This window comes from Myxocyprinus asiaticus, chromosome 29 (genome assembly GCF_019703515.2).
Source record: "Myxocyprinus asiaticus isolate MX2 ecotype Aquarium Trade chromosome 29, UBuf_Myxa_2, whole genome shotgun sequence".
In the NCBI taxonomy this organism is placed as follows: Eukaryota; Metazoa; Chordata; class Actinopteri; order Cypriniformes; family Catostomidae; genus Myxocyprinus; species Myxocyprinus asiaticus.
This window is the reverse complement of record NC_059372.1, coordinates 10,130,825-10,154,925: the sequence shown is the minus strand read 5'-3', so window position 1 is coordinate 10,154,925 and position 24,101 is coordinate 10,130,825. Positions and strand designations below refer to the sequence as shown.

The following is a 24,101-nucleotide window of genomic DNA, read 5'->3' as shown; positions in this document are numbered from 1 at the left end:
GTCCAACGGGAGCGCGCCTCTCTCTCTCTCTCTCTCTCTCTCTCTCTCTCTCTCTCTCTCTCTCTCTCTCTCTCTCTCTCTCTCTCTCTGAACGCAACAGCTGCATTGTGAGTGATTTGCAAACATTGAAAGCAAGGCATTTTGTCCGGCTAACAATTGGCTAACTCAGCTCATCATACTTCCAGAGGGAAATAACATTCTTTCAAGACATTATTAGTTCTAATAGCGATTATTTTAGCACAAAATAAGAGTCCCTGACGAAGTCTGAACACAATGGTAGGCATGGAGGGTGAGTTCCTTATTTTCTATTACTCATCGCTAGTGTGTCTTTAGCCAAATTTCTATTATCTACACGAGCACAGGTTGATCTAACCTAAGCAAAAGTCAACAAACTAGGCCATATGTTATAGCATATCGATTTAGTTTAACTATTGATATTCTTTCGTAATGAAAGAGGGTGGTAGAAGTTGGTCTCTCTAATTTTTTTTTTTTTTTTTTTTTTTTTTTGTAATGCAGGAACTGCTTTAAGTTCTTTTGATGTTCCTCAACTCTAATGGGGGAAAGAATAGAAAACATCTTGACAAAAGTCTAAGCCATCCTTTCAAAAGTTTGTAAGGTTTTAATTCGCAGTTAACCCAGTTATGGTGCACTTACAATATATTTTATGTATGCAAGTTGTTCTGATAGCTACAAAGAAGAATGGACTTTTATGTATGGGTGTTCTTGGGTGGCTTTTGATATAACAACTTTTTGTTATTCTTATTTAATGATCTATTCTAGTCGTTTTTATGTCCACGTTCTTTCCATTAGACTACTTTGTGGGTTATTGGAGAAGTTATTTATTACTTAGACTTGATCATATATTGATATAAGTCCTCTGTAGTAAAAACGGCTTATGCAAATTAACTATTCAGGGTGCAGTATTGTATCACATTCCAAAAAGGGGGAAAAAAGAAACCAGAGGCCAAACAGGTATATTGGAGAGGCATGTAGTAAAAGAACGAGCAGTCTATAGAGTTGCTTATTGAGTTAGATATGATCACGTGTCAGGAAATTACGGCCACATTAAAGACACGCTTCCACACATGAGCCATTATTAACTCTTTAAGACATTATTATATATATATATATATATATATATATATATATATATATATACACCAATGTATTTGAACGGTTATGTTGTTTCTCTTGTTTTTGGAAAAAATAGACTTGGTCGCGTGATGAAAACAAATGAGCGTCGACCGTCAAAGCCTCACACTTTGTGCTCGATGGTAATCACTCAGAAAAGTTTGAATACCTTATAGCAGGGGTGGGCAACTATTTTGGTAAAGGGGCCACATAGGGCTTTAAGTAGTGCATAGGGGGCCACATTGTATTCCTTTTGAGATACAGTGTTCCGCATTGATTTGGTTTTTGTATCTTTTAAGCCCAGAAATAGTTGTGTACTCAATTGTTTGAAGAATAGCTATTTGGGCTATTCTGCAATTGCCTAAAGTATTGTATTGCTCTACAAAGGTAGATACTTTTCTATCAGGCATTAAAAAAACAAAACAAAAAAAACAACTGAATACAGGCTGAGCTTATTATTCATGGTTTATTTGACCATCTCTACTTCCCTGTTTATTTATTATTTAATTTAACACTCTCTACATTAGGGGTCTGTTTTAATATAAATAAAAAAATAGAAAATTATAGAACTTCTAATGTTTGTCGCAAAACATTACCCGTTCACACGCTAAAAGGGTCATGATGCGGGTCTCGTCAATGGTTTGAATTTCCATTCAGCATACAACTGAATAAAACCGGATGCATGACTTTGATAAATGATTACGGCAAAAGATAGATTAACATACAGGTGTGAGGGGACTTCAACATTTCTAAATTGCACAAATAAAAAATATATATACATATTCATCTCTCGCTTGCTTTTGCTCGCGTGTCAATGATTACCCCTCCACGTGTCAGTGATGCCGAGATCTACTTTTATATTTAATTTAAGGGCCGTTTACACGCCAACGTTTTCAACTAAAAACGGAAAACTTTTTATGCGTTTTGGCTGTTCGTTTACATGACAACAGCGTTTTGGGGCCTGAAAACGCAAACTTTTGAAAACGGGTTTCACAGTACAAGTTTTTGAAAACGATGCCGTTATCGTCTCCGTGTAAACATACAAAAATGCGAATTTGTGAAAACGATGATGTCATGCGCATGCGTATTACGTGTTCAGTCTATATGCTTGAACTTCGAGAACTTCGTCCTTACCTCCAGGGCGAACAGACCAACATGAGATCACCAGTTGGAGTCCTTAAAAAGGTGTCGTGCTTTATAGTCCAGGGTCACTTGTAGTAATAACGCAACCTCATTGTCCGTCCAGACAAAATTGCTCGATGCTTTTGCCATCTTCATTGTTTGTATACACCGCTCTGTGGAAGAATGCTTATGTGCGCAGGCGCGTAATGTTTCTTTACAAAGTGACATCGCCAACTACTAGCCTGGCATGCATAATACAGCATTTTTAGTAGTTTTCATGGATCTGTGCGAACGGGGATCGTTTTCACAACGTTGTCGTCTGTACACGAAACTTTTCAAAAATGCAAAGGAAAAACGTTTCCGTTTTTAGTACATCGTTGTCCTGTAAACGTACCCTTAGTAGCACCAAACATCACAAGCAGCCTCAAGAATGGACACAGAGTGGCTGTATAACACTTTTCCTTGAGCAGAATATTGCAATAGAGATTGCTAAGTTTGTTCAAAGGGGAAAGCGAGAGCTAGGAAGAGCACACTCGCATGCATGGTTGCCAGATTGCACAATATAAGTATAACATTAGGTGGAAAATTTCCAATTTGCGCAAGTATAAATCTCAAATTGGGGGTGTTGCGTCTCATATCTGGCAACCTTGAGGATGTTAAATGCTTGTGGAGGCGCATTAGGTCCCAATGCAAGATAACTGAAATATCCAATGAAAAAAAAAAAGCTTTTAGGATAAATGAGCCAGGGTTCACATTAAACCATGTGGAAGGCCAGATCTGGTCAGTGGGCCGTAAGTTGCCCAGGTCTGCCTTAAAGTGTGTGTGTGCGCGTTTTTAATATATATATATATATATATATATATATATATATATATATATATATCAACGTATAAATAAAAGTTACATAGTTTTACCTGCAAAATGTCTGTCAGACAATTAAAGTGTGTTTACGCTAAAATGACAGTAACATATTTTTAACGACATCATTTCTGTCAGAGATAATTACTAGTGGCTGTGCCATCCAAGAAGACGACTCAAATGATCATGTTCATCTTAACTTAGTATTCATATCCTGTTTTTCATGTATTTGCATGAGCAAGTCATACCAGTTATAGTTCTAAACAATATGTGTAACTGACACCTTGTCTTTTTAATAACTTAAGACAAACTTTTAGCGATTAAATTTGGATGAGTTTTAGGGCTAGCATGCCGTTCTTGTGAACAGGTTGCATGGAAAAGCCCAAACAAAAGAATTAGACAAACGCCAGCTGTCCTCTAGCTGTTTCTTCAGCATGTCAACTAACCGCGGTTTTAGTACGTTATAATGACATAAGTAAAGCAGGAGCTATTACTTTTTAATGTTATACTATTTTGGTGATGCATAGGCAACTCCTTGCTTTATATGTTATGTCTCAGGGCAATGGTATGTGTCTATGTATAGCTACTCACTTAATATGCAATGGTCCCTTTCTATGTAAACAATTTTGGCAAGGAAATGTGTTTAAATGAGAATGCCAAGGCTCGGATTAGCATATTTCAGCACAGTAAGATGAAGGTGTGTTGCTTACATGTGTCAAAATGCATCATGGGTTGTTTTCTTTTTTCACTTTCCTTTTTTAACAGTGGTTATTCAGTAGATAGCTGAAGTGTTGAAGCTTCCTTTTCAGTCTCTGTTTCTCTTTTTCACCACCCAACATTAGCAGCGCCTATATCTTTGTTGGAAAGTGATTTGTACTAGTAGTGTGTTTGTTTGGATTAGCATGAGATCATAAATTAGAATGTTGACAGTAGTAAATATTCCATTATTAAAAAGTGACTGATACATGACCTGCATTCATTCATTTTATGTGTTGTATGCTTTGTTTATACTGTTCAGGACAGTTAAAAAATGATTTTCAGGTTGACTAAAACTTTCTATTTAGGCTAGTATAATGATCTTGGGTTTAAAAGAAAGATAAATGTGGTTTCTCTTATCTATTGACGTTTTTCAGCATGGGAGTTAGGCTAAATAGATGCAAAACAATGCTGTGGCTCCACCTTGGGCCTCATGAGTGAGGTTTCACAGATATTGTGAAGGACACCATTGTAGATAGGCATACAACTCTTGACTTCCTGTTGCACCAAAGTTATGCATCTGAAGAACAGCATTTCATCAGTTTTTTTTCCCTGAAAACATTTGAGAAAGATCTGGAATTTACCTAAAATGGGTTTTCCCTTCTTATGAATAAATACAGAATGCAGTTGAGGCCAGTTATAACTGATTCTCGAAATGAAATTGTATAAGTTGTAAATTAGAATTCAGTAGGATATCTCTGACATTACTCTTCTTTGTTTTTTTTGACAATATTACATTAGGCAAATCTCTAGTTGTTGGTACACTCCCAATTCAGATACTTTGTATTCATCTCACAACCTTTGGATGGCAGCCTGGATCTTTAATTACTAGTTTATCTGTGGATTTTACTCTGTTTTTTGTTGACTTATATATATATATATAAAATGACTTTTTAATAGAATTATGAAGTTATAGCCACATTAAAACGTATAAACTCAATGGACCGTTAAAAAAAAAAAATATATATATATATATATATATATATATATATATATATATATATTAATATAATAATGTTATCCATTATTTACTTTAAGTCTGGTTACCTTTTTTTTTTTTTTTTTTTTTTTTTTTGTCTTAATTACCACACTTGCACTGTATTTTATCCACTTTAAGTCACTTTTTTTTATAAAATGTTTGCTCTATAACACAATGCAATATACTTATGACAACTTTTTCATGTTCTTCAGTTTGGTGTGCTTGGGGAAAATTCAGCTAAAAATCAAATTTAAAGACTTTTGTTGAATTTCTTTTTTTTTTAACTATCCATGTGACACTTTTCTAGTCAAGTATCAGTACAAAGGAGATGAGTGTGTGTGTTATACTTAATTTAATCATTTGTTTTTGGAAGTGTTGATTTGAGCTGATTGCATTCCAAAGATGTGGCCACACCTGACTTTGTCTCTATCTTTCCATTTCAGGTTTTGCCTGTCAGGACAATTTCTCTGTGTGAATCACCTGAAATCAACTGATAGAGTTTTGCTCCCAAGCATCTAGCAGTGACTGGTAAGCCCCAACTGCTTCTATGGTACATAATGGATCATAGGGGCTTACTTAAACTGTATGCAAATACACTTATTTGAAGCCCAAGAAAACCATTTAGAGAGTTCCATGGAAGGGTTTAGAGTATTTGGGATTTTTTAATCTCTTGAACGTGTCCTCCATGAGCAACTCTTCTATAACTCCTAACAACATATTGTTTCATTAAAGTATCCAACACCTGAAGCAAAATAAGAAAAAAATATATAAATAAATTCCAAGCGCTGCTGAAATGCCTACCCACCTATTGATCCCATATGTTGAAAGTCCTGATGGACTAGGCCATGACCTCCTTAGCCACAGTAGTGCAAGTATGCCTGGTACTGGATCTAGCATGACGCCTCACGCCAGCTCAGTGGAAAAAACAGACTTGCAGACAGAAAGAAGCCTACCTCTAGACTGCATGTTTTGTGAGGAGACTTTCATACATCATGAAGACCTGGGACCTCACCTTCTCTCAGAGCATCCCACAACATTCCATGCTCCCGCAGTGCTGCGTGTTGAAGCGGAGTTCTTGACTCCTAGTGAGAGGGCTCGTTCTAAGACCAGCCAAGCTGTGGAAAAGAATGAGGAGCTCTGTTGCGTTGTGTGTGGTCAGGCCATTGCAGATGCAACGGAGTTGGAAACCCATATGCGAAAGCACAAGGACTCTTTCACCTATAGCTGTAGCCTGTGTGGACGGCGTTTCAAAGAGCCTTGGTTCCTCAAGAACCACATGAGAACCCATGGTGGAAAGGCAGGGTCTAAAAACAAAAATCAGGACCTGGAGACCCCAGCCACCATCAATGACATAGTCCAAGACCAGCTCCCATCATCTGTGATCACACCTTACAAAATGTGCATGGTTTGTGGCTTCTTCTTCTCTAACAAAGAAGTTCTGACTAAGCACAGTAAAGTTCACAATCGTGAACCAGAAGTGGACGAGAACACCTCTGTCAGCAGCCAACTTGCTGAGGAGGATCCTGAGTCTAAGGAGGCTTTTTTGCAAACCCTGCAGTTGCATGCATCTGGAGACAAAGCTAAACAGAACCACTCGTCTGGACGCTGGATATCTCAACTTGACCCTTTCAACACATACCAGGCTTGGCAGTTGGCCACCAGGGGCAAGTTAGCAGCAGGTCCAAACTTGGCCAAGGAGCTCAACGCAGACTCCAACTCTGACAACGAGGACTCTGGTTCTGACAAAGAGGAACTGGGTGCCATCTGGGCTTCAAACGGTGGCGATAAGCCCAGACGAGGTCTGAGAGTTGAAATCAAGCCGACAGCTGAGAGCCCTTCCCCATCTCCAGAGCAAAAAGGGCTGATTCGTAAAGACAAGCCAACAAGCTGTGAAGAGTGTGGCAAGATCTTCAGGACTTACCATCAGCTGGTCCTCCACTCTAGAATCCACAAGAAGGAGAGGGGGGGAGCAGAGAGCCCCACCACACCTGTAGAGGGGAGGGCCCAAAGTGTGGGCTCATGTAGCAATTCTTCTCTTGACCGAGCCGAGGAGTATTCCGAGGATGGCTCTGAAGAGGGAATGCCAGTTGACTCCTTTAATCCAGGTATTATCTGTGCATTTGGTATTTTATTTGTTTCTATTAGTGCTGTCAGTCGATTCAAATATTTAATCGCATTATTTTTCATAGTTAATCGTGATTAATTGCAGATTTTGAAAGTGTTGAAATTTAACTATATATACTTGTTTTCCTGTCAAAGTGCATTTAGTTCCTTCTAAGAAAAGAAAGTAATATTTAACAATAATGTTTTATTAACATTTTCCAAACAAAGCATTCCACAATACTGTATAAAGACAGAAATTCTCTAAAATAGCACCAATTCAAGTAACATTAAATGAAGTTTGAATAAGTGAAAGATCTATGGGCATTAAATCCCTTAAATCCTCATCCTCCACAATATTAATTGGGGCTATCCACTTCGCTGCAGCAATCGTGAAGCCGCATTTACATGATTCATGCCACTTTGAACTCCACATGAAAAGCGCTTGCAGAGAATGTCTTTTAGCACTTGCACTGTCCATGTAATGACACTTCATGTGAATTGTCTGGTACGACGGAAACGCAAAGCGATGCCGGGGAAATGTTGATGCTTCACTCCAGAAGGACATGCGAATGTGGCTTGTCACAAGTCCCATCTGGGTTTGTTTTGTACTAAAAATAACAGTTAAGAGGTTCTTTCTCCATCACTTGATAATTGACACGGAATCATCGTTGTGTGTGTTTGTGGCGTGTACGTCAGTGTAATGATGCAGCACAAAGGTTCCATCCTATTCCAACCAGTGTTCAGAACACACACGGAGCAGAATAAAACATCAGAATCTAATGTCATATTGGTAAATGTGTAATTGTGTTAAAGAATTTTAAACATTAAAATATTTTGCACGCATTAACACGTTAATATAGATAGCTCTAGTTTATATATATTTTTAATTGCTCCATAAAAGCAACAACATTCCTTTGTCTGTCAACAGTTGGTCCTAAAGGCCAAAGTATACTTGCATTTTCTGTGTCGCGCACTGCATGTGCAGACTAGGGTTGCGCGGTTTACCGGTACTAACGGAGTATTGCAATACCAAAAAAATGTAAACGGTACGATATCATCTTGAACGAGGTGCTGCTCTGCTCTGCCATCTACTTCACACGTACGCATGCTCACACACTCACACAAACGCAGTACACACTACTGGTGCTTAATTTTCATGCAGTGTGTTTAGAGTATAAACGGCTGTTAACAATTAAACTCCTCCGTTGCAGCTCGGGGATTTCAGCTCGAGAGTCACAACGGGACAATCCCAGCATTAATGGGAAGCCTGATATAACTAACCCGTCAAAACAGGAAGAACTCGCAGGTCTGTCAAAATAAAAGACCCACTTAAATGAAAGCTCTATTCAACTGGATGCGTGAAATACAGAAAAATATAACTATTGTATTAAAATGTAATATTCAAAAAGTAACAATAATACTCATAACAATTATCTAATATTAAATGGTGGTTTTAATATTATTATTATTATTATTATTATTGGTATTATTATCTGTAAGCAATATCACAAATGCAAGTGTTTTATCAACATGTTGTGATTCAGCCATAGCAGCCTTGTGCAACAGGTAATCGGATTTTTTTCATTAATGTTTTCATTCATTCTGTGAAGCTCTGTTGTGCAGCAGTTTATTTTACCCAAAATAAAATTGCAATAAAAAAAAAAAAAAAAAAAATATATATATATAATTTGATTAAAGCTGTATGTATCAATTTAATTAAACACCATTTGATCATAACATTTAATTAAAACATTTAACATGGAATCCAGACAAATTAAAACAGAAAACGCATCATTTGTATCTGTGAGACTTTATGCAGTTCTTTTCATCAAGTCGTTTTCTGTGTAATTTCATCAAAAATCTGAGGCTTTTTATTTGTTGATTATATCATCGATTTAGGATCGATATCGAGATACAAGTTCGCGTCTTTGTAGGTCGTCACATATGCACGTAGCATTTACTACATTAAAGAGTATCGCAAAGCAGTCGTATGTGCTGTAGCGTTGACCGTGTCCGTATACAGTCGCGGTCAAAAGATAATACTTTGAAAGTCTAGAGTGCTCGACTGGAAAAACAAAGTCTATCCCAGCCTTAAAGGAAGAGTTCAGCTAAAAATGAAAATTCTCTCATGGTTTACTTACTCTCATGCCATCCCAGATATGTATAACTTTCTTCTGCAGAACACAAATGAAGATTTTTAGAAGAATATCACAGCTCTGTAGGTCCATACAATGCAGGTAAATAATGGCAATAATTTTGAAGCTCCAAAAAGCACACAAAGGCAGCATAAAAGTAATCTATACAACTCCAGTTGTTTGATCCACACCTTCTTAAGCAATCCATTTGGTTCTGGGTGAGAACAGACCACAATGTAACTCCTTTTTCACAATAAATCTTGACATCAGCAGTGTCCTTGATGATCATGATTTCAAGCTTGATTAATCAAACTTAAAATCATGATCATGACTAGAGACTGCAATGGGAAGATGTACTGTGAAAAAGGAGTTAAATTTTGGTCTGTTCTCACCCAAAATCGATTAGATCGCTTCAGAAGACGGATTAAACCACTGGAGTCATATGAATTACTTTTATGCTGCCTTTATGTGCTTTTTGGAGCTTCAAAGTTCTTGTCACCATTTCCTTGCATAGTATAGACCTAAAGAGCTGAGATATTCTTCTAAAAATCTTTGTTTGTGTTCAGCAGAAGAAAGTCATACACATCTGGGATGGCATAAGGATGAGCAAATGATCATTTTTGGGTGAACTATTCATTTTAAGAAACCTTAAGGTAGTCATTATTGGAGAAGTTGCTTAAAGCTAGTCAAATTATGTACATTTGGAATTAGAATTGGACTATGTGACTTAAAAAGATAAAACTAATTTAACTCTCTATTAAACTCTCTACAGAAAAAAGCTATTTCTGTCTCAGTAGTCAAGTTCAATGCACATACACACAGACATTTCTGCTTGTGCAGATAGTAGATCTTGGAGCTCTCTCTGCTGGTCTGTTAAAACATTACTCTTGCATAGTTCTAGACTCTTAAAGAGTTCTAATTGGGGCCTTATTCATGAGATGAGCAAAACGTTTATGTAAATGGTTGCATTCAATTCAATTCAGAAATGTACATATTAATGGTTTTAATAATTATTTTAAAGAAATTGTTATTTTCGTATTTCATTAAAGAGGTTCTCTGGGCCTTATTTCTTCTACAGATAAAAGTGAGGATGGCTCAGGTAAAATGAAGCTCAAAATTCTTGCGCCAAGAAAATGCAGTTACTGTGGGAAGACTTTCCGCTCTAACTATTACCTCAATATTCATCTCAGGACACACACTGGTTTGTAAAATATTTCTAACTTATTTTTTTTTTTTTGTGTGTGTGTGTATGTTTTATTTTTACATCTTTGTTTGATTGTTACGTCTCTCTTTGCTTGTATTCTAAGATGTTGGTAGTTTTTCTTACAATATAAGTATTTACATCTCTTTTTTCACAGGTGAAAAACCTTATAAATGTGAATACTGTGACTATGCCGCGGCACAGAAAACGTCTTTGAGATACCATCTAGACAGACGTCACAAGGACAAGCCTTTCACAGAGATCCCAAACATTCCTTCTAGAAACCATATCAAGACCATTGACTCCCCCAAGAATTTAGATGACAAAAAGGCCTTTAAACCTGCCAAGCAATGGCTTGCTCCTAAACCTCTCCCTGCTATTGTTAAACACGAACCTGGCAAGAGCCAGCCAATCACTAACAGCACCAGTCCTTCCATTCAAGTGAAGCATGAGCATATAAGTTCTCCTGTGGTGGCTCCATACACCCCTGCCAGTGAGGTCAGCAAAAAGTGCCCCTTACCAGTAAACCTAAAGATGGAGGAGAAGGAGGCTTTCGAGGCACCATTGAATTTGTCCCTCAAAGTGTCTCTTTCTGTATCTGCTACCTCAGTGGAGAGGAACCTGTTACTGACCAACACATGTACCTCTTGCTCTTATAAAACCCTCTACCCTGAAGTTCTTCTGATGCATAAGAAGCTCATCCACAAGGAGAAATTGGACGTTAAGAAGAACGGATACAGGGGACCTCAAAAGCAGAAACGATACACTGGTTGCCCCCCAGCTCTGGAGGGCAAAGACGTCACTCCTTTGCCCCAAATCAACAGGAAACATCCCCGCCGGACAAAATCCCCACTACGCCAGCAAGAAAAACCTGGGGAGAAGGCTTCCAAACATCCTCAAACGTCTAAGATTTCTCCCACCAAAGAACGCTCGAGAGATCAGCACCAGGAGAGACATAGAGGCAGGGAATCGGATGTACCAACCAGCTCGCTATCCAGAATCCCAGAACGTGCTGCAGAATCAAGCAGGAAATTAAATGCACCACTGGTAATCGATCGAGATATGTCCAAGCAGAGACCTGGCATGGATCATCAGAGGGCAAGTATGGGCAAAAACGGAATGGTTTGGCCCACAGATCCAGGCAGACTTTGCCTGTCAGACCGATTCAGAAACCTGACGCAAATGGACTTCGGTGAACCCTCTAGTAAAAGACAGAAGTCCTTTGAGCCTCTACATGCTGCTTCTGGGCGGCACAGAGAGAACTTCAACAGGCCAGTGCCTTACGGAAGAAATATGAAAATATCACTCCAGACGAATTCCCCCGTAGCTCCTGTTAAGGTGACTCCAGCGACGTCTAGCAGCAGCTTGCAAGCGGACTGGAATGTCATCAACTTGCTGGGCACCTACACACCCAACAACTTGACCTCACTCTATCATCCCACCACTGCAAGTTCCAGTCATGGTGTCATGGCATCACCTGTGACAGGTAAATGTTTAAAGAGTGTTTATCAGATAAAACTCATCAGGTAATGGATACATCAGGTTACACTTGAAGAATGATATGCTAATCTCACAGTAGACAAAAAAAAATGTTAGAATGTTAGAGCAACAAACTTTTCAGAAACGGCCTTTCCGTGCTTGGATATAAGGTAAACTCCCTACTATTTACTTATTGGTCTTATTTACCTATTTTCGTATGTATGCGCTTTTTAAATATCCGATCAGACATTGCTGCATAGAATTTTGGGGCTGTCCAGCTGTTTAAGAGGTTTGACTTCCTCGATAGTGCTTTAAACTAGACATTTTTCAGAATTCAAATGGGTCTTAAGTTTAGAAGCCCACACCACGATATCATGGTAAGCCTTGTGATCATCAAGGGAAGCCGCCGCAAAGTGATCAGCTCTGCACTATCCCATCTCTGCAGCGCTGATAGCGAGGGAAGCCCAGTTGAAGCATGTGCTCCAGAATTACACTAGAATAGTATAGAGAGCATCACTTGCACCAGGCTTCAACTTCACCGTGTAAATGCACTTAAAGCAAATCGAGTGTTGGACGGCAGTTTTGGCGCCTGATAGCACAATTTAGTTGCATATGCTTTACTTGAATTGATCTTAGGATTTAAGAATCGATATCGATCAAATGAGATCGCGATGCATGGGAAATTCGATATTTTTACCCACCCCTACGTCTTAGTCCCTGTTGTTGGCGCATGCACCTGGCATTTACTATGTAAAAAGAGTATCGCAAAGCAGTCGTAGTACGTGTTCGGTTAGGCTCGCAGTCAAAAGAGTATACTTCAAAGAGCTGAGCACTCGACTGTGCGGAGACTGAACAGCACATGAAAAATAAAGTATATCTTAGCCAAGTTAGTCAGGACATGACCTGTTATCATAACTGAACACTACCCCATATGCTCCTCTCTTTAGGGAATAGGTCCATGATTGTCCCTCATTACTCCACTAGCATGAGAATCCAAACCAGCCCTCTTTGTAACGAACGCTGTGGACCTTCAGATAAGAGCTCTTAGAACTTTCCAAGGTAAAATATCTTTGGTAGACCTTTCTCTCATTTCAAAGGTACTGTATTGGGATCAACCTCACTGATCATGTATATCGCCGCCTCCACAGCTTTGAAATACACAGAGAAAACGATGATGCCGTCACCAACGTTGTGGACCTCAGCTGGGAGGAAAGTTTAAATGACTTGATGTTGCTCTGGGTGTTCGTCAGACACTACCGCTACAGGGTTCAGCATATTGGAAGGATGAACTGTGAGATATGGGCCTTGGACTGAACTTTGACTACAGCCTTGAACAGTGTTGTTTTGATTCAAATTGCATTCCATTATGGCAATAGTTCTATCTGCAGTGCACTTAACACAACGCCGAATGTCGGACGCATCCCTGTTTACTGTGCATGACGGTTGGTTTTGGGTCGGTGGTTTTTGAATGCCTAAATACTAATGACAACACAAAATCAAGCAAGTGCCTCCATTTACATTTATTAAAAGCCTGAGTGCTTTATACGAGTGGACGACACAGCACAAATAAAAGGGGGAGTGATGTTTTTGATTGTTTGTATTGTTAATGTTTAACATCTCTTCTCACGATTTATAGGTCAACTTTACGCTATGCAGAAAATGGAATTTCCGAAGTTCAAAACCTTCTTGTTTGTACAAATTTAGCTGCTGTGTTCAAGCAATGGTGACATACTGTGCTGTCAGTACATTTAAAAATAAAAGAAATGCAGGGACTGCGTGGAACCTTTTTCACTGTGACAAAAAAACATTCAGGATTGACGAAATGCATAACTGTGATCCCGCCACTGCCAAGCAGTTCTGTCGAATGTGTGGTGAGCATTTATGTTTATTTGTTGTTGTTTGTTACTTTTTCATACACCTGAATGTTTTTGTTCTTGTGTGGTTTTTTACTTAATAATCAATGATGTGTATTTATTTTCAGATAAGCGTGTTGCTTCATTAGGTTGTCATTGCGTTTGTGTGGATATGTTTTTGATTTTGTCTCGAAACCCATGCAATGGTGGCTAAAGCGTGTCATGGTTTCAGTTACAGTCGGTGTTCAAGATACTAGCGTATGTTTAGCCACCAGAGAGTTAAATTATTTTGTCATATTTAAGGGGCTTTCATGAGCTGAAGCAAATGCATCATATTCATTTGATAATAAACTTGAAACATGTTTTTTTTTTTCTTTCTTTCTTTTGCTTCACTTTATTACTGGAAAACTGAGGAATTGCCCCTTTTTTGGTTCTGTTAGCAAGTCTAGTTTGGCTAACTGAACTGGTGGCTGTCATTGTGTTTTCTGATAATGGTACTGGTAAGTCAAAAACCCGATGCTCCTTTATGCTGTATCTTATCAACAACTTATCAAATGCAAGTTTTTTTTTCTTGCCCCCTCTCAGTATTTTGACTTGTGAAACTTTTTAAACACTGAATTGGGTTAGCGTACTGTAGGTAGTTTGGTTTACAAGTAGTTACCGCCATGTGTAAATATGTGTTTGTAGTTATACTAATATTTGTTCCCTTTTTTCTTTTTTTTTTTCCCTTTCACACTTTCACTAATTCTCTGCATTCTTTTTCAGTGTAATGTTGTCTTTCACAGGTGTACAAAAATAATGAAGCCAAGATATCCCCCCCCCCCCATGTTTGATCAAACATGCTGTTATTCTGGTCTTCAGCAGAATGTGTAATTTGGATTTACAACTTTGTAACCACCTTGTTAATGAGCCAGTTGTATTCCAGGGCTGTAGCCCTTTTCTGAATAAAGCAGTTGTGTACATTGGAAGAAATGTCAGTTTGTGTGATGTCATTTTCATCTGAGGTCATTTGATCTTGTGGATTGGACATGACAGTATAAGGTAGTGTTATCACGGTACCAAATTTTCAGTAGTCGGTACCGATACCAGAGAAATTTCACGGTTCTCGGTACCGATTTTGATACCACAGAAAAAATGTGCTAATATGATAATGTTCTATTGAACACACTCCTTTAGCCTAAAGTTAAATTTCAATGTAAATAATAAATCAAAAGATATGCATGCTTCCTTCGTGTTTCTAAGACTTGTTTGTTTTTAAGCAGGGCCCTACTGAAATCTGTTTTATTTTGTTCCCCAAATCCTTTTATCCTTTTTTTAATTATTTATTTTTTCCAGAATTCCATGTTTTAAAGTGTATTTTACTTCATCAAAATGGTGTCTAATCAAAAAAATTTCCTTAAACATTTAAAAACTTTTAACAAGTAAAATAGACAAATTTTAACAAACTTTTCAGTACAAAAACACTCTTGCTTTTTATATATTGTTTTATTATTATTATTATTATTATTCATTAATCATGTTTATTATTATTATCATTATTATTTCTACAGTGAGGATCACATTTTACTATACAGTTATAATATATTTCTGTTGCAATTTCTTCAATTTCAGGCATTTAGCTTTTATTACACTGTATAACAAATTTTTATTATTTGTTTTTATTTTTTTGTTCCTGGATAGTAAGTGTTATTTCCTATTTGCTTATGCCTCAAAAGTGTAGAAAACTGCTATTATTCCCCACAAACTTTGCTTTTGTGACCAGGACAGTGATATTTTGAAATGTGCCTATTTCCAATGAGAAAACTGGTGAATTTGTGTCCTTTCGTTCACTTAAAGTCAGAAAAAACAACATATGAATCCAAATTAACATATATTTATACTAAAGTAATATTCAAAGCCGTGCTGGTCCATAATGGTAACAAGTACCGGTCTCTTCCCCTGGCTCACTCGGTGCACCTCAAAGAGGATTACAACAGCAGCAAGACCTTGCTGGATGCCTTGAAGTATGATGAGTATGGCTGGGAGGTCATAGGAGACTTCAAAATGGTGGCATTCCTGATGGGTCTCCAAGGCGGTTTTACCAAGTTTCCCTGCTATCTTTGCCTTTGGGACAGCAGGGACACCAAGGCGCACTACCACAGGTGGGACTGGCCACAGCGGACCGAGTTCTCTGTGGGGAGGAACAATGTCAAGTGGGATCCACTGGTGGACCCCCGGAAGGTGCTGATGCCACCTCTGCACATCAAATTGGGCCTTATGAAACAATTTGTCAGAGCTCTAGATAAGGAATCGGCAGCTTTCAAATACCTTCAAGACTTCTTCCCTAAGCTGTCTGAGGCAAAGGTCAAAACCGGTGTCTTCGTCGGACCACAGATAAAGGATTTTGGATTCATATGTTGTTTTTTTTCGGACTTTATGTGAACGAAAAGACACATTCGTGCATTTTCTCATTGGAAATAGGTACATTTCAAAATATCACTGTCCTGGTCACAAAAGCAAAGATTGTGGGGAATAATAGCCATTTTCTATACTTTTGAGGCATAAGCAATTAGGAAATAACACTCACTACCCAGGAACAAAAACTGTGTTACATAGTGTTATGAATCGTGCTTTTATTTTTATTTGACGGAAGTTTAACCTCTCCGGATAAACAGTTCGTCTATACTGCTCAGTGTGATCGTTAAATGCTGTGGTTTAATTATATAAATTATATAAAAATAATGCTTCAGAGTGGATTAGTGCTCTGCTCTGTCATCTCATACAATGCAAATGATTCTCATAGTCTGTGGAGTTTCCAGTGTATGAGTGGTCTTCTTCACATATTCATTTAAAGCTCATACAGACTAAGATTGTAGCATTTTGCAGTTTAATAATCAACGAAGGACATATCACGATTTTAATTTGATTAGTTGTGCATTTCAGTGTATAAGGAGTAACAGCACATGCTCAAATATGCGTGTGAGCATTTGAAAGCAGTCTGTCAGTAAGACAGTGTGCGGGTAGTGAATTAAGTGCACTGTAGAATTACTGGTATCGTTACATCTTTTTTTTTATTTTAGTACCGAAGTACCATTACTTTTGACAACACTGCTATAAGGTAATTAAATTATTTTAATCTTCATGGTGGATGTTGTTTATTAGATTGAAGTTTATAAGTTGTACCTTTTAGGAAGCAGATTCATCCACCAACAAAGTGCTAGTGAAATTATAGTCATTAGTCTTCCTTTTAGGAAGTTCTGCTCAAGACCGAGAAAAATCCTCTAATGTTCTTTCAGCTTTAGAAGGTGAAGTGCATTTACCTTCTTCATTTGTGATTCTGTTGTTTAACTGCTAATAATAGATTATCTGAAATAATTTTGAATTACATCATTTTCACTTGTTTTATATAGGGAAAGACCAATATAACATCGAGGCCAATTTTATTGGCTGATATAAAATCATTTTGAGAACATTGGCATGAGCCAATTGTTTTGCCAAAATGGCTCATTTACAGAAGTGGTCATTCTGCTTAGTGTCTGTCTTTACTATCGTTACATGTATACTGATAGCATTGTCAAAAGAAAGAACACATTTTATGTTTTCAAATACTTTTTTAGTGAACTGAGTAACCATTGTGTAAAATACGTGATTTAATTGTTTAATTTAACCCTTAAACAGGGTTGGGAGGGTTACTTTTAAAATGTATTCCACTACAGACTACAGAATACATGCTGAAAAATGGAATTTGTAACGTATTCCGTTAGATTACTCAAGGTCAGTAACGTATTCTAAATACTTTGGATTACTTCTTCAGCACTGGTAGATTTTTTCAGTTGTTTTGACTATAAAAACTCTGCCAGTACAGTAAGAAAAAATACACATGTTAAAAATACATTCTCTGAAAAACCTAAATATCTTATGCAGTGTTGTTTCTAAAACAAAATAAATCAAATTGATCTTGTTTTAAGGATTTTTAGATATTTTTACAGGAAAACAATACAAATATTATTATCAAGAATATGATTTTTGCCCTAATATAAAAGGTCTTACTAGAAAAAAAGAAATTATGATCCAACGAGAATTTTCTTCATAAAAAAATATAATCATGCCTGGTAACGTGCATGAAAAATGGCTAGAAATAGCGTAAAGCTGATAATTTACACAAGGTTTATTTCTATTTCTTGTGCTCCAAACTTACTTCAAACTTACTTCTCTGTCTGCTCGTATGAATGTAACACATCATAAGAAAGTGTTTCACCGCTGTTCAAATGCACTTTGGACCGCATCATTTATATGCATAAATGTTTTCCATCTGAAAGGACTAAATATTAAATGAAACAAATGACAATAAAATGCAAAGTAATCTCTTCAGTAATCAAAATACTTTTTGATTGTAACTTTTTGATTGTAACTGTATTCTAAATACCTAAATATATTCTACAACTGCCTTTAAGCAGCTTGGAAAATTCCAGAAAATGATGTCAGGCCTTTAGACAATTAGCCAATTAGCTTCTGATTGGCTAACTGGAGTCAATTGGAGGTGTACCTGTGGATGTATTTCAAGGCCTACCTTCAAACTCATTGCCTCTTTGCTTGACATTATGGGAAATTCAAAAGAAATCAGCCAAGACCTCAGACCAAAAAAAATGGTGGACCTCCACAAGTCTGGTTAATCCTTGGGAGCAATTTCCAAATGCCTGAAGGTACAATGTTCACCTGTACAAACAATAGTACACAAGTATAAACAGCATGGGACCACGCAGCCATCATACCACTCAGGAAGTGGTGATGAACGTAATTTGGTGCGAAAAGTGCAAATCAATCCCAGAACAACAGCAAAGGACCTTGTGAAGATGCTGGAGGAAACAGGTAGACCGGTATCTATATCCACAGTAAAACAAGTCCTATATCGACATAACCTGAAAGGCTGCTCAGCAAGGAAGAAGCCTCTGCTCCAAAACTACCATAAAAAATCCAGACTAGTTTGCAAGTGCACATGGGGACAAAGATCTTACTTTTTGGAGAAATGTCCTCTGGCCTCATGGAACAAAAATTGAACTGTTTGGCCATAATGACCATCGTTATGTTTGGAGGAAAAAGGGTGAGACTTTCAAGCCGAGGAACACCATCCCAACCGTGAAGCATGGGGGTGGCAGCATCATGTTGTGGGGGTGCTTTACTGCAGGAGGGGCTGGTGCACTTCACAAAATAGATGGCATCATGAGGAAGAAAAATGATGTGGATATATTGAACAACATCTCAAGACATCAGCCAGAAAGTTAAAGCTCGATTGCAAATAGGTCTTCCAAATGGACAATGACCCCAAGCATACCTCCAAAATTGTGGAAAAATGACTTAAGGACAACAAAGTCAAGGTATTGGAGTGGCCATCACAAAGCACTGACCTCAATCCTGAAAAAGTGTGTGTGAGCAAGGAGGCCTACAAACCTGACTCAGTTACACCAGTTCTGTCTGGAGGAATGGGTCAAAATTCCAGCAAATTCTTGTGAGAAGCTTGTAGAAGGCTAACCAAAAAGTTTGACCCAAGTTAAACAATTTAAAGTCAATGCTACCAAATACTAACAATGTGTATGTAAACTTCTGACCCACTGGGAATGTGATGAAAGAAATAAAAGCTGAAATAAATAATTTTCTCTACTATTATTCTGACATTTCACATTCTTAAAATAAAGTAGTGATCCTAACTGACCTAAGACAGGGAATTTTTTCTATGATTAAATGTCAGGAATTGTGAAAAACTGAGTTTAAATGTATTTGGCTAAGTCGTATGTAAACTTTTGACAATCTACAAATGCCCAGATAATGTCACATTTTCAAGACAATTAGAAAATGATAGAATAAAATATATTTTTATGTATTTTAATATTTTATTTTTCATAGATCAAAGAGATAATGCAACAAATCTGGAACAGGATTGATTATTTTCACATTGAAACTGGCTGTCAGAAACATATTGAGCTATATACGATACCTATCCAAGTATATTCTCAGTCATTTAGACTCACTTTTTGAGTCTAAATAGTTGCACAACTTACATAATTTCAGTAGAACACCCAAATGACTAGTCATATCACATTGTTCATGTGTTACACTTGCTATAGTTTACTTCCATGTTGCATCTTCGTAAAATAGCGATGTCAAATGTAAATCAAGTCAATCACTGAAACAGCACCATCTTAACAAATAGCATATATAATATGTATGTGTACACACATATGGAATACTGATAATTCACCATTGTTGCACAGAAAATTAACGTGACGTAGTATTTATTTGTATGATTATAATACTAATTTGTCTTGTAATAAACAAAGACATAGATATCCTGTGATAGTAAACTTATGAAATAATCATAAAAATATAATTTAAGTGCAATAAATAAATAAATAAATAAATAAATAAATAAAAATACCCAGACACTATTACATGCCTAGGGTCTCTAATGACCCAATACACTTTTGTTACTTAAGCCATTATAATATATATATATATATATATATATATATATATATACACTATATTGCCAAAAGTATTCGCTCATCTGCCTTTAGACGCATATGAACTTAAGTGACATCCCATTCTTAATCCATAGGGTTTAATATGACGTTGGCCCACCCTTTGCAGCTATAACAATTTCAACTCTTCTGGGAAGGCTTTCCACAAGGTTTAGGAGTGTGTTTATGGGAATTTTTGACCATTCTTTCAGAAGTGCATTTGTGAGGTCAGACACTGATGTTGGACGAGAAGGCCTGGCTCGCAGTCTTCGCTCTAATTCATCCCAAAGGTGCTCTATCGGGTTGAGGTCAGGACTCTGTGCAGGCCAGTCAAGTTCTTCCACACCAAACTCGCTCATCCATGTCTTTATGGACCTTGCTTTGTGCACTGGTGCGCAGTCATGTTGGAACAGGAAGGGGCCATCCCCAAACTGTTCCCACAAAGTTGGGAGCATGGAATTGTCCAAAATCTCTTGGTATGCTGAAGCATTCAGAGTTCCTTTCACTGGAACTAAGGGGCCAAGCCCAGCTCCTGAAAAACAACCCCTCACCATAATCCCCCCTCCACCAAACTTCACAGTTGGCACAATGCAGTCAGACAAGTACCGTTCTCCTGGCAACCGCCAAACCCAGACTCGTCCATCAGATTGCCAGATGGAGAAGCGTGATTCGTCACTCCAGAGAACGCGTCTCCACTGCTCTAGAGTCCAGTGGCAGCGTGCTTTACACCACTGCATCCGACGCTTTGCATTGCACTTGGTGATGTATGGCTTGGATGCAGCTGCTCGGCCATGGAAACCCATTCCATGAAGCTCTCTACGCACTGTTCTTGAGCTAATCTGAAGGCCACATGAACTTTGGAGGTCTGTAGCGATTGACTCTGCAGAAAGTTGGCGACCTCTGCGCACTATGCACCTCAGCATCCGCTGACCCCGCTCTGTCATTTTACGTGGCCTACCACTTCGTGGCTGAGTTGCTGTCATTCCCAATCGCTTCCACTTTGTTATAATACCACTGACAGCTGACTGTGGAATATTTAGTAGCGAGGAAATTTCACGACTGGACTTGTTGCACAGGTGGCATCCTATCACAGTACCACGCTGGAATTCACTGAGCTCCTGAGAGCAGCCCATTCTTTCACAAATGTTTGTAGAAGCAGTCTGCATGCCTAGGTGCTTCATTTTATACACCTGTGGCCATGGAAGTGATTGGAACACCTGAATTCAATTATTTGCATGGGTGAGCGAATACTTTTGGCAATATAGTGTATATATATATATATATACTGTGTATATGAACACAAAATCAAGGTTCTGCCATGGCCATCCCAGTACCCTGACCTGAGCCCTATAGAAAAATTGTGGGCTGAACTGAAGAGGAGAGTCCACCAACATGGATCTCTGAATTTGAAGGATCAGTAGAGATTTTGTATGGATTAATGGTCTCAGATCCCTTGCCATGTGTTCTCCAACCTCATTAGGCATTATAAGAAAAGACTCAGAGCTGTTATCTTGGCAAAGGGAGGTTGCAAAAAGTATTGAATAAAAGGGTGACAATAATTATGGCCAATGCGTTGTGGAGAAAAATATTTATTTAATAATAAGATATTTCCCCTGTTTCAATTGTTTTACTCCAATTAATGGTTAGATTTTTGTGATTTTTTTGAATGAAAGATCAAAAGGATAAACAATGCAGATTTACTTTTTCACAGCCTTCTTTGCTCATATTTACCAAGGGTGCCAATATTTTATAATATCGGCCACAACTGTAGCTGCCTTTGTATTTTAGGAAATGAGTCCCTTGCAAGCTGATCATTATTTTTAGTGGTCCTTGGCATCAAAAAGTTTGAAAATCCCTGGATCTATATATAATTTAGGCATAGTATGGCAACTTCGAAGACACTAGTATTCATTGTTTAACATATTTTGTCACTAAATTATTCATATACAGGTGCATCTCAATAAATTAGAATGTCGTGGAAAAGTTCATTTATTTCAGTAATTCAACTCAAATTGTGAAACTCGTGTATTAAATAAATTCAATGCACACAGACTGAAGTAGTTTAAGTCTTTGGTTCTTTTAATTGTGATGATTTTGGCTCACATTTAACAAAAACCCACCAATTCATTATCTCAAAAAATTAGAATATGGTGACATGCCAATCAGCTAATCAACTCAAAACACCTGCAAAGGTTTCCTGAGCCTTCAAAATGGTCTCTCAGTTTGGTTCACTAGGCTACACAATCATGGGGAAGACTGCTGATCTGACAGTTGTCCAGAAGACAATCATTGACACCCTTCACAAGGAGGGTAAGCCACAAACATTCATTGCCAAAGAAGCTGGCTGTTCACAGAGTGCTGTATCCAAGCATGTTAACAGAAAGTTGAGTGGAAGGAAAAAGTGTGGAAGAAAAAGATGCACAACCAACCGAGAGAACCGCAGCCTTATGATTGTCAAGCAAAATCGATTCAAGAATTTGGGTGAACTTCACAAGGAGTGGACTGAGGCTGGGGTCAAGGCATCAAGAGCCACCACACACAGACGTGTCAAGGATAATTTGGCTACAGTTGTCATATTCCTTTTGTTAAGCCACTCCTGAACCACAGACAACGTCGGAGGCGTCTTACCTGGGCTAAGGAGAAGAAGAACTGGACTGTTGCCCAGTGGTCCAAAGTCCTCTTTTCAGATGAGAGCAAGTTTTGTATTTCATTTGGAAACCAAGGTCCTAGAGTCTGGAGGAAGGGTGGAGAAGCTCATAGCCCAAGTTGCTTGAAGTCCAGTGTTAAGTTTCCACTGTCTGTGATGATTTGGGGTGCAATGTCATCTGCTGGTGTTGGTCCATTGTGTTTTTTGAAAACCAAAGTCACTGCACCCGTTTACCAAGACATTTTGGAGCACTTCATGCTTCCTTCTGCTGACTAGCTTTTTAAAGATGCTGATTTCATTTTCCAGCAGGATTTGGCACCTGCCCACACTGCCAAAAGCACCAAAAGTTGGTTAAATGACCATGGTGTTGGTGTGCTTGACTGGCCAGCAAACTCACCAGACCTGAACCTCATAGAGAATCTATGGGGTATTGTCAAGAGGAAAATGAGAAACAAGAGACCAAAAAATGCAGATGAGCTGAAGGCCACTGTCAAAGAAACCTGGGCTTCCATACCACCTCAGCAGTGCCACAAACTGATCACCTCCATGCCACGCCGAATTGAGGCAGTAATTAAAGCAAAAGGAGCCCCTACCAAGTATTGAGTACATATACAGTAAATGAACATACTTTCCAGAAGGCCAACAATTCACTAAAAATGTTTTTTTTATTGGTCTTATGATGTATTCTAATTTTTTGAGATAGTGAATTGGTGGGTTTTTGTTAAATGTGAGCCAAATCATCACAATTAAAAGAACCAAAGACTTAAACTACTTCAGTCTGTGTGCATTGAATTTATTTAATACACGAGTTTCACAATTTGAGTTGAATTACTGAAATAAATGAACTTTTCTACGACATTCTAATTTATTGAGATGCACCCGTACTTCCATTTGTGATATGAAAAATAGTAGTAATAACGAATTGGTAGGTGTCTCTTCATATTTGACTGGTTGTGTATACTGACATTAAATCAGCCACTAGCTACCCTATTTTCTAGATATTGTTAACCATTAAAACAATCATATTTTAAAATAGTGGTTGAACGATATGGATGAGGGAAAATATGAGCCTTCGCTCATAACACACTAGAGGGCAGTATTTACAAACATGAGAACAAGGCTGCAAGTGAAAACAATGTGCTCACCAACTGATTTGACAACAGCACCCACACCCTGAACACATTTCACACAAAGAGTTACTGGGTTCTGCAGAGGTAAAATAATCATAATTCAATGGTTTACATTTAAAATTATTTCAATGCATAGAATAAATAATTTGGACATTCCATTTGAAAGGAATTGGCACTTTGATACAACTGTAGTGAATTAGTTCATTTGCTTGA

At 37.9% G+C, this 24,101-nt stretch overlaps 1 protein-coding gene across 3 annotated transcripts; it reads left to right on the top strand.

Moving 5' to 3' along the window:
* Window positions 1-29: 29 nt before the first annotated feature.
* Window positions 30-14,348, top strand: znf217 (zinc finger protein 217). Of its 3 annotated transcripts, XM_051661865.1 has the most exons (7): window positions 30-289; window positions 5,290-5,374; window positions 5,579-6,951; window positions 10,163-10,285; window positions 10,443-11,771; window positions 12,712-12,823; window positions 12,913-14,348. In XM_051661865.1, exons 3-6 carry the CDS (start codon window positions 5,640-5,642, stop codon window positions 12,810-12,812), a joined length of 2,865 nt encoding a protein of 954 aa, XP_051517825.1. In that variant the 5' UTR covers window positions 30-289; window positions 5,290-5,374; window positions 5,579-5,639; the 3' UTR covers window positions 12,813-12,823; window positions 12,913-14,348. The 3 variants fall into 3 exon arrangements, with proteins under 3 accessions (XP_051517825.1, XP_051517824.1, XP_051517823.1); XM_051661864.1 differs by having other exon boundaries at window positions 30-276; window positions 5,290-6,951; XM_051661863.1 differs by having other exon boundaries at window positions 5,290-6,951.
* Window positions 14,349-24,101: the final 9,753 nt, after the last annotated feature.

Bases quoted from the DNA above. Each gene is read 5' to 3' on its own strand.
- znf217 (XM_051661864.1), top strand. From the start codon at position 5,640: ATGCCTACCCACCTATTGATCCCATATGTTGAAAGTCCTGATGGACTA. The intron at 6,952-10,162 runs GTATTATCTGTG...TTTCTTCTACAG, and splicing joins AGTTGACTCCTTTAATCCAG to ATAAAAGTGAGGATGGCTCA. The intron at 11,772-12,711 runs GTAAATGTTTAA...TCCTCTCTTTAG, and splicing joins CATGGCATCACCTGTGACAG to GGAATAGGTCCATGATTGTC.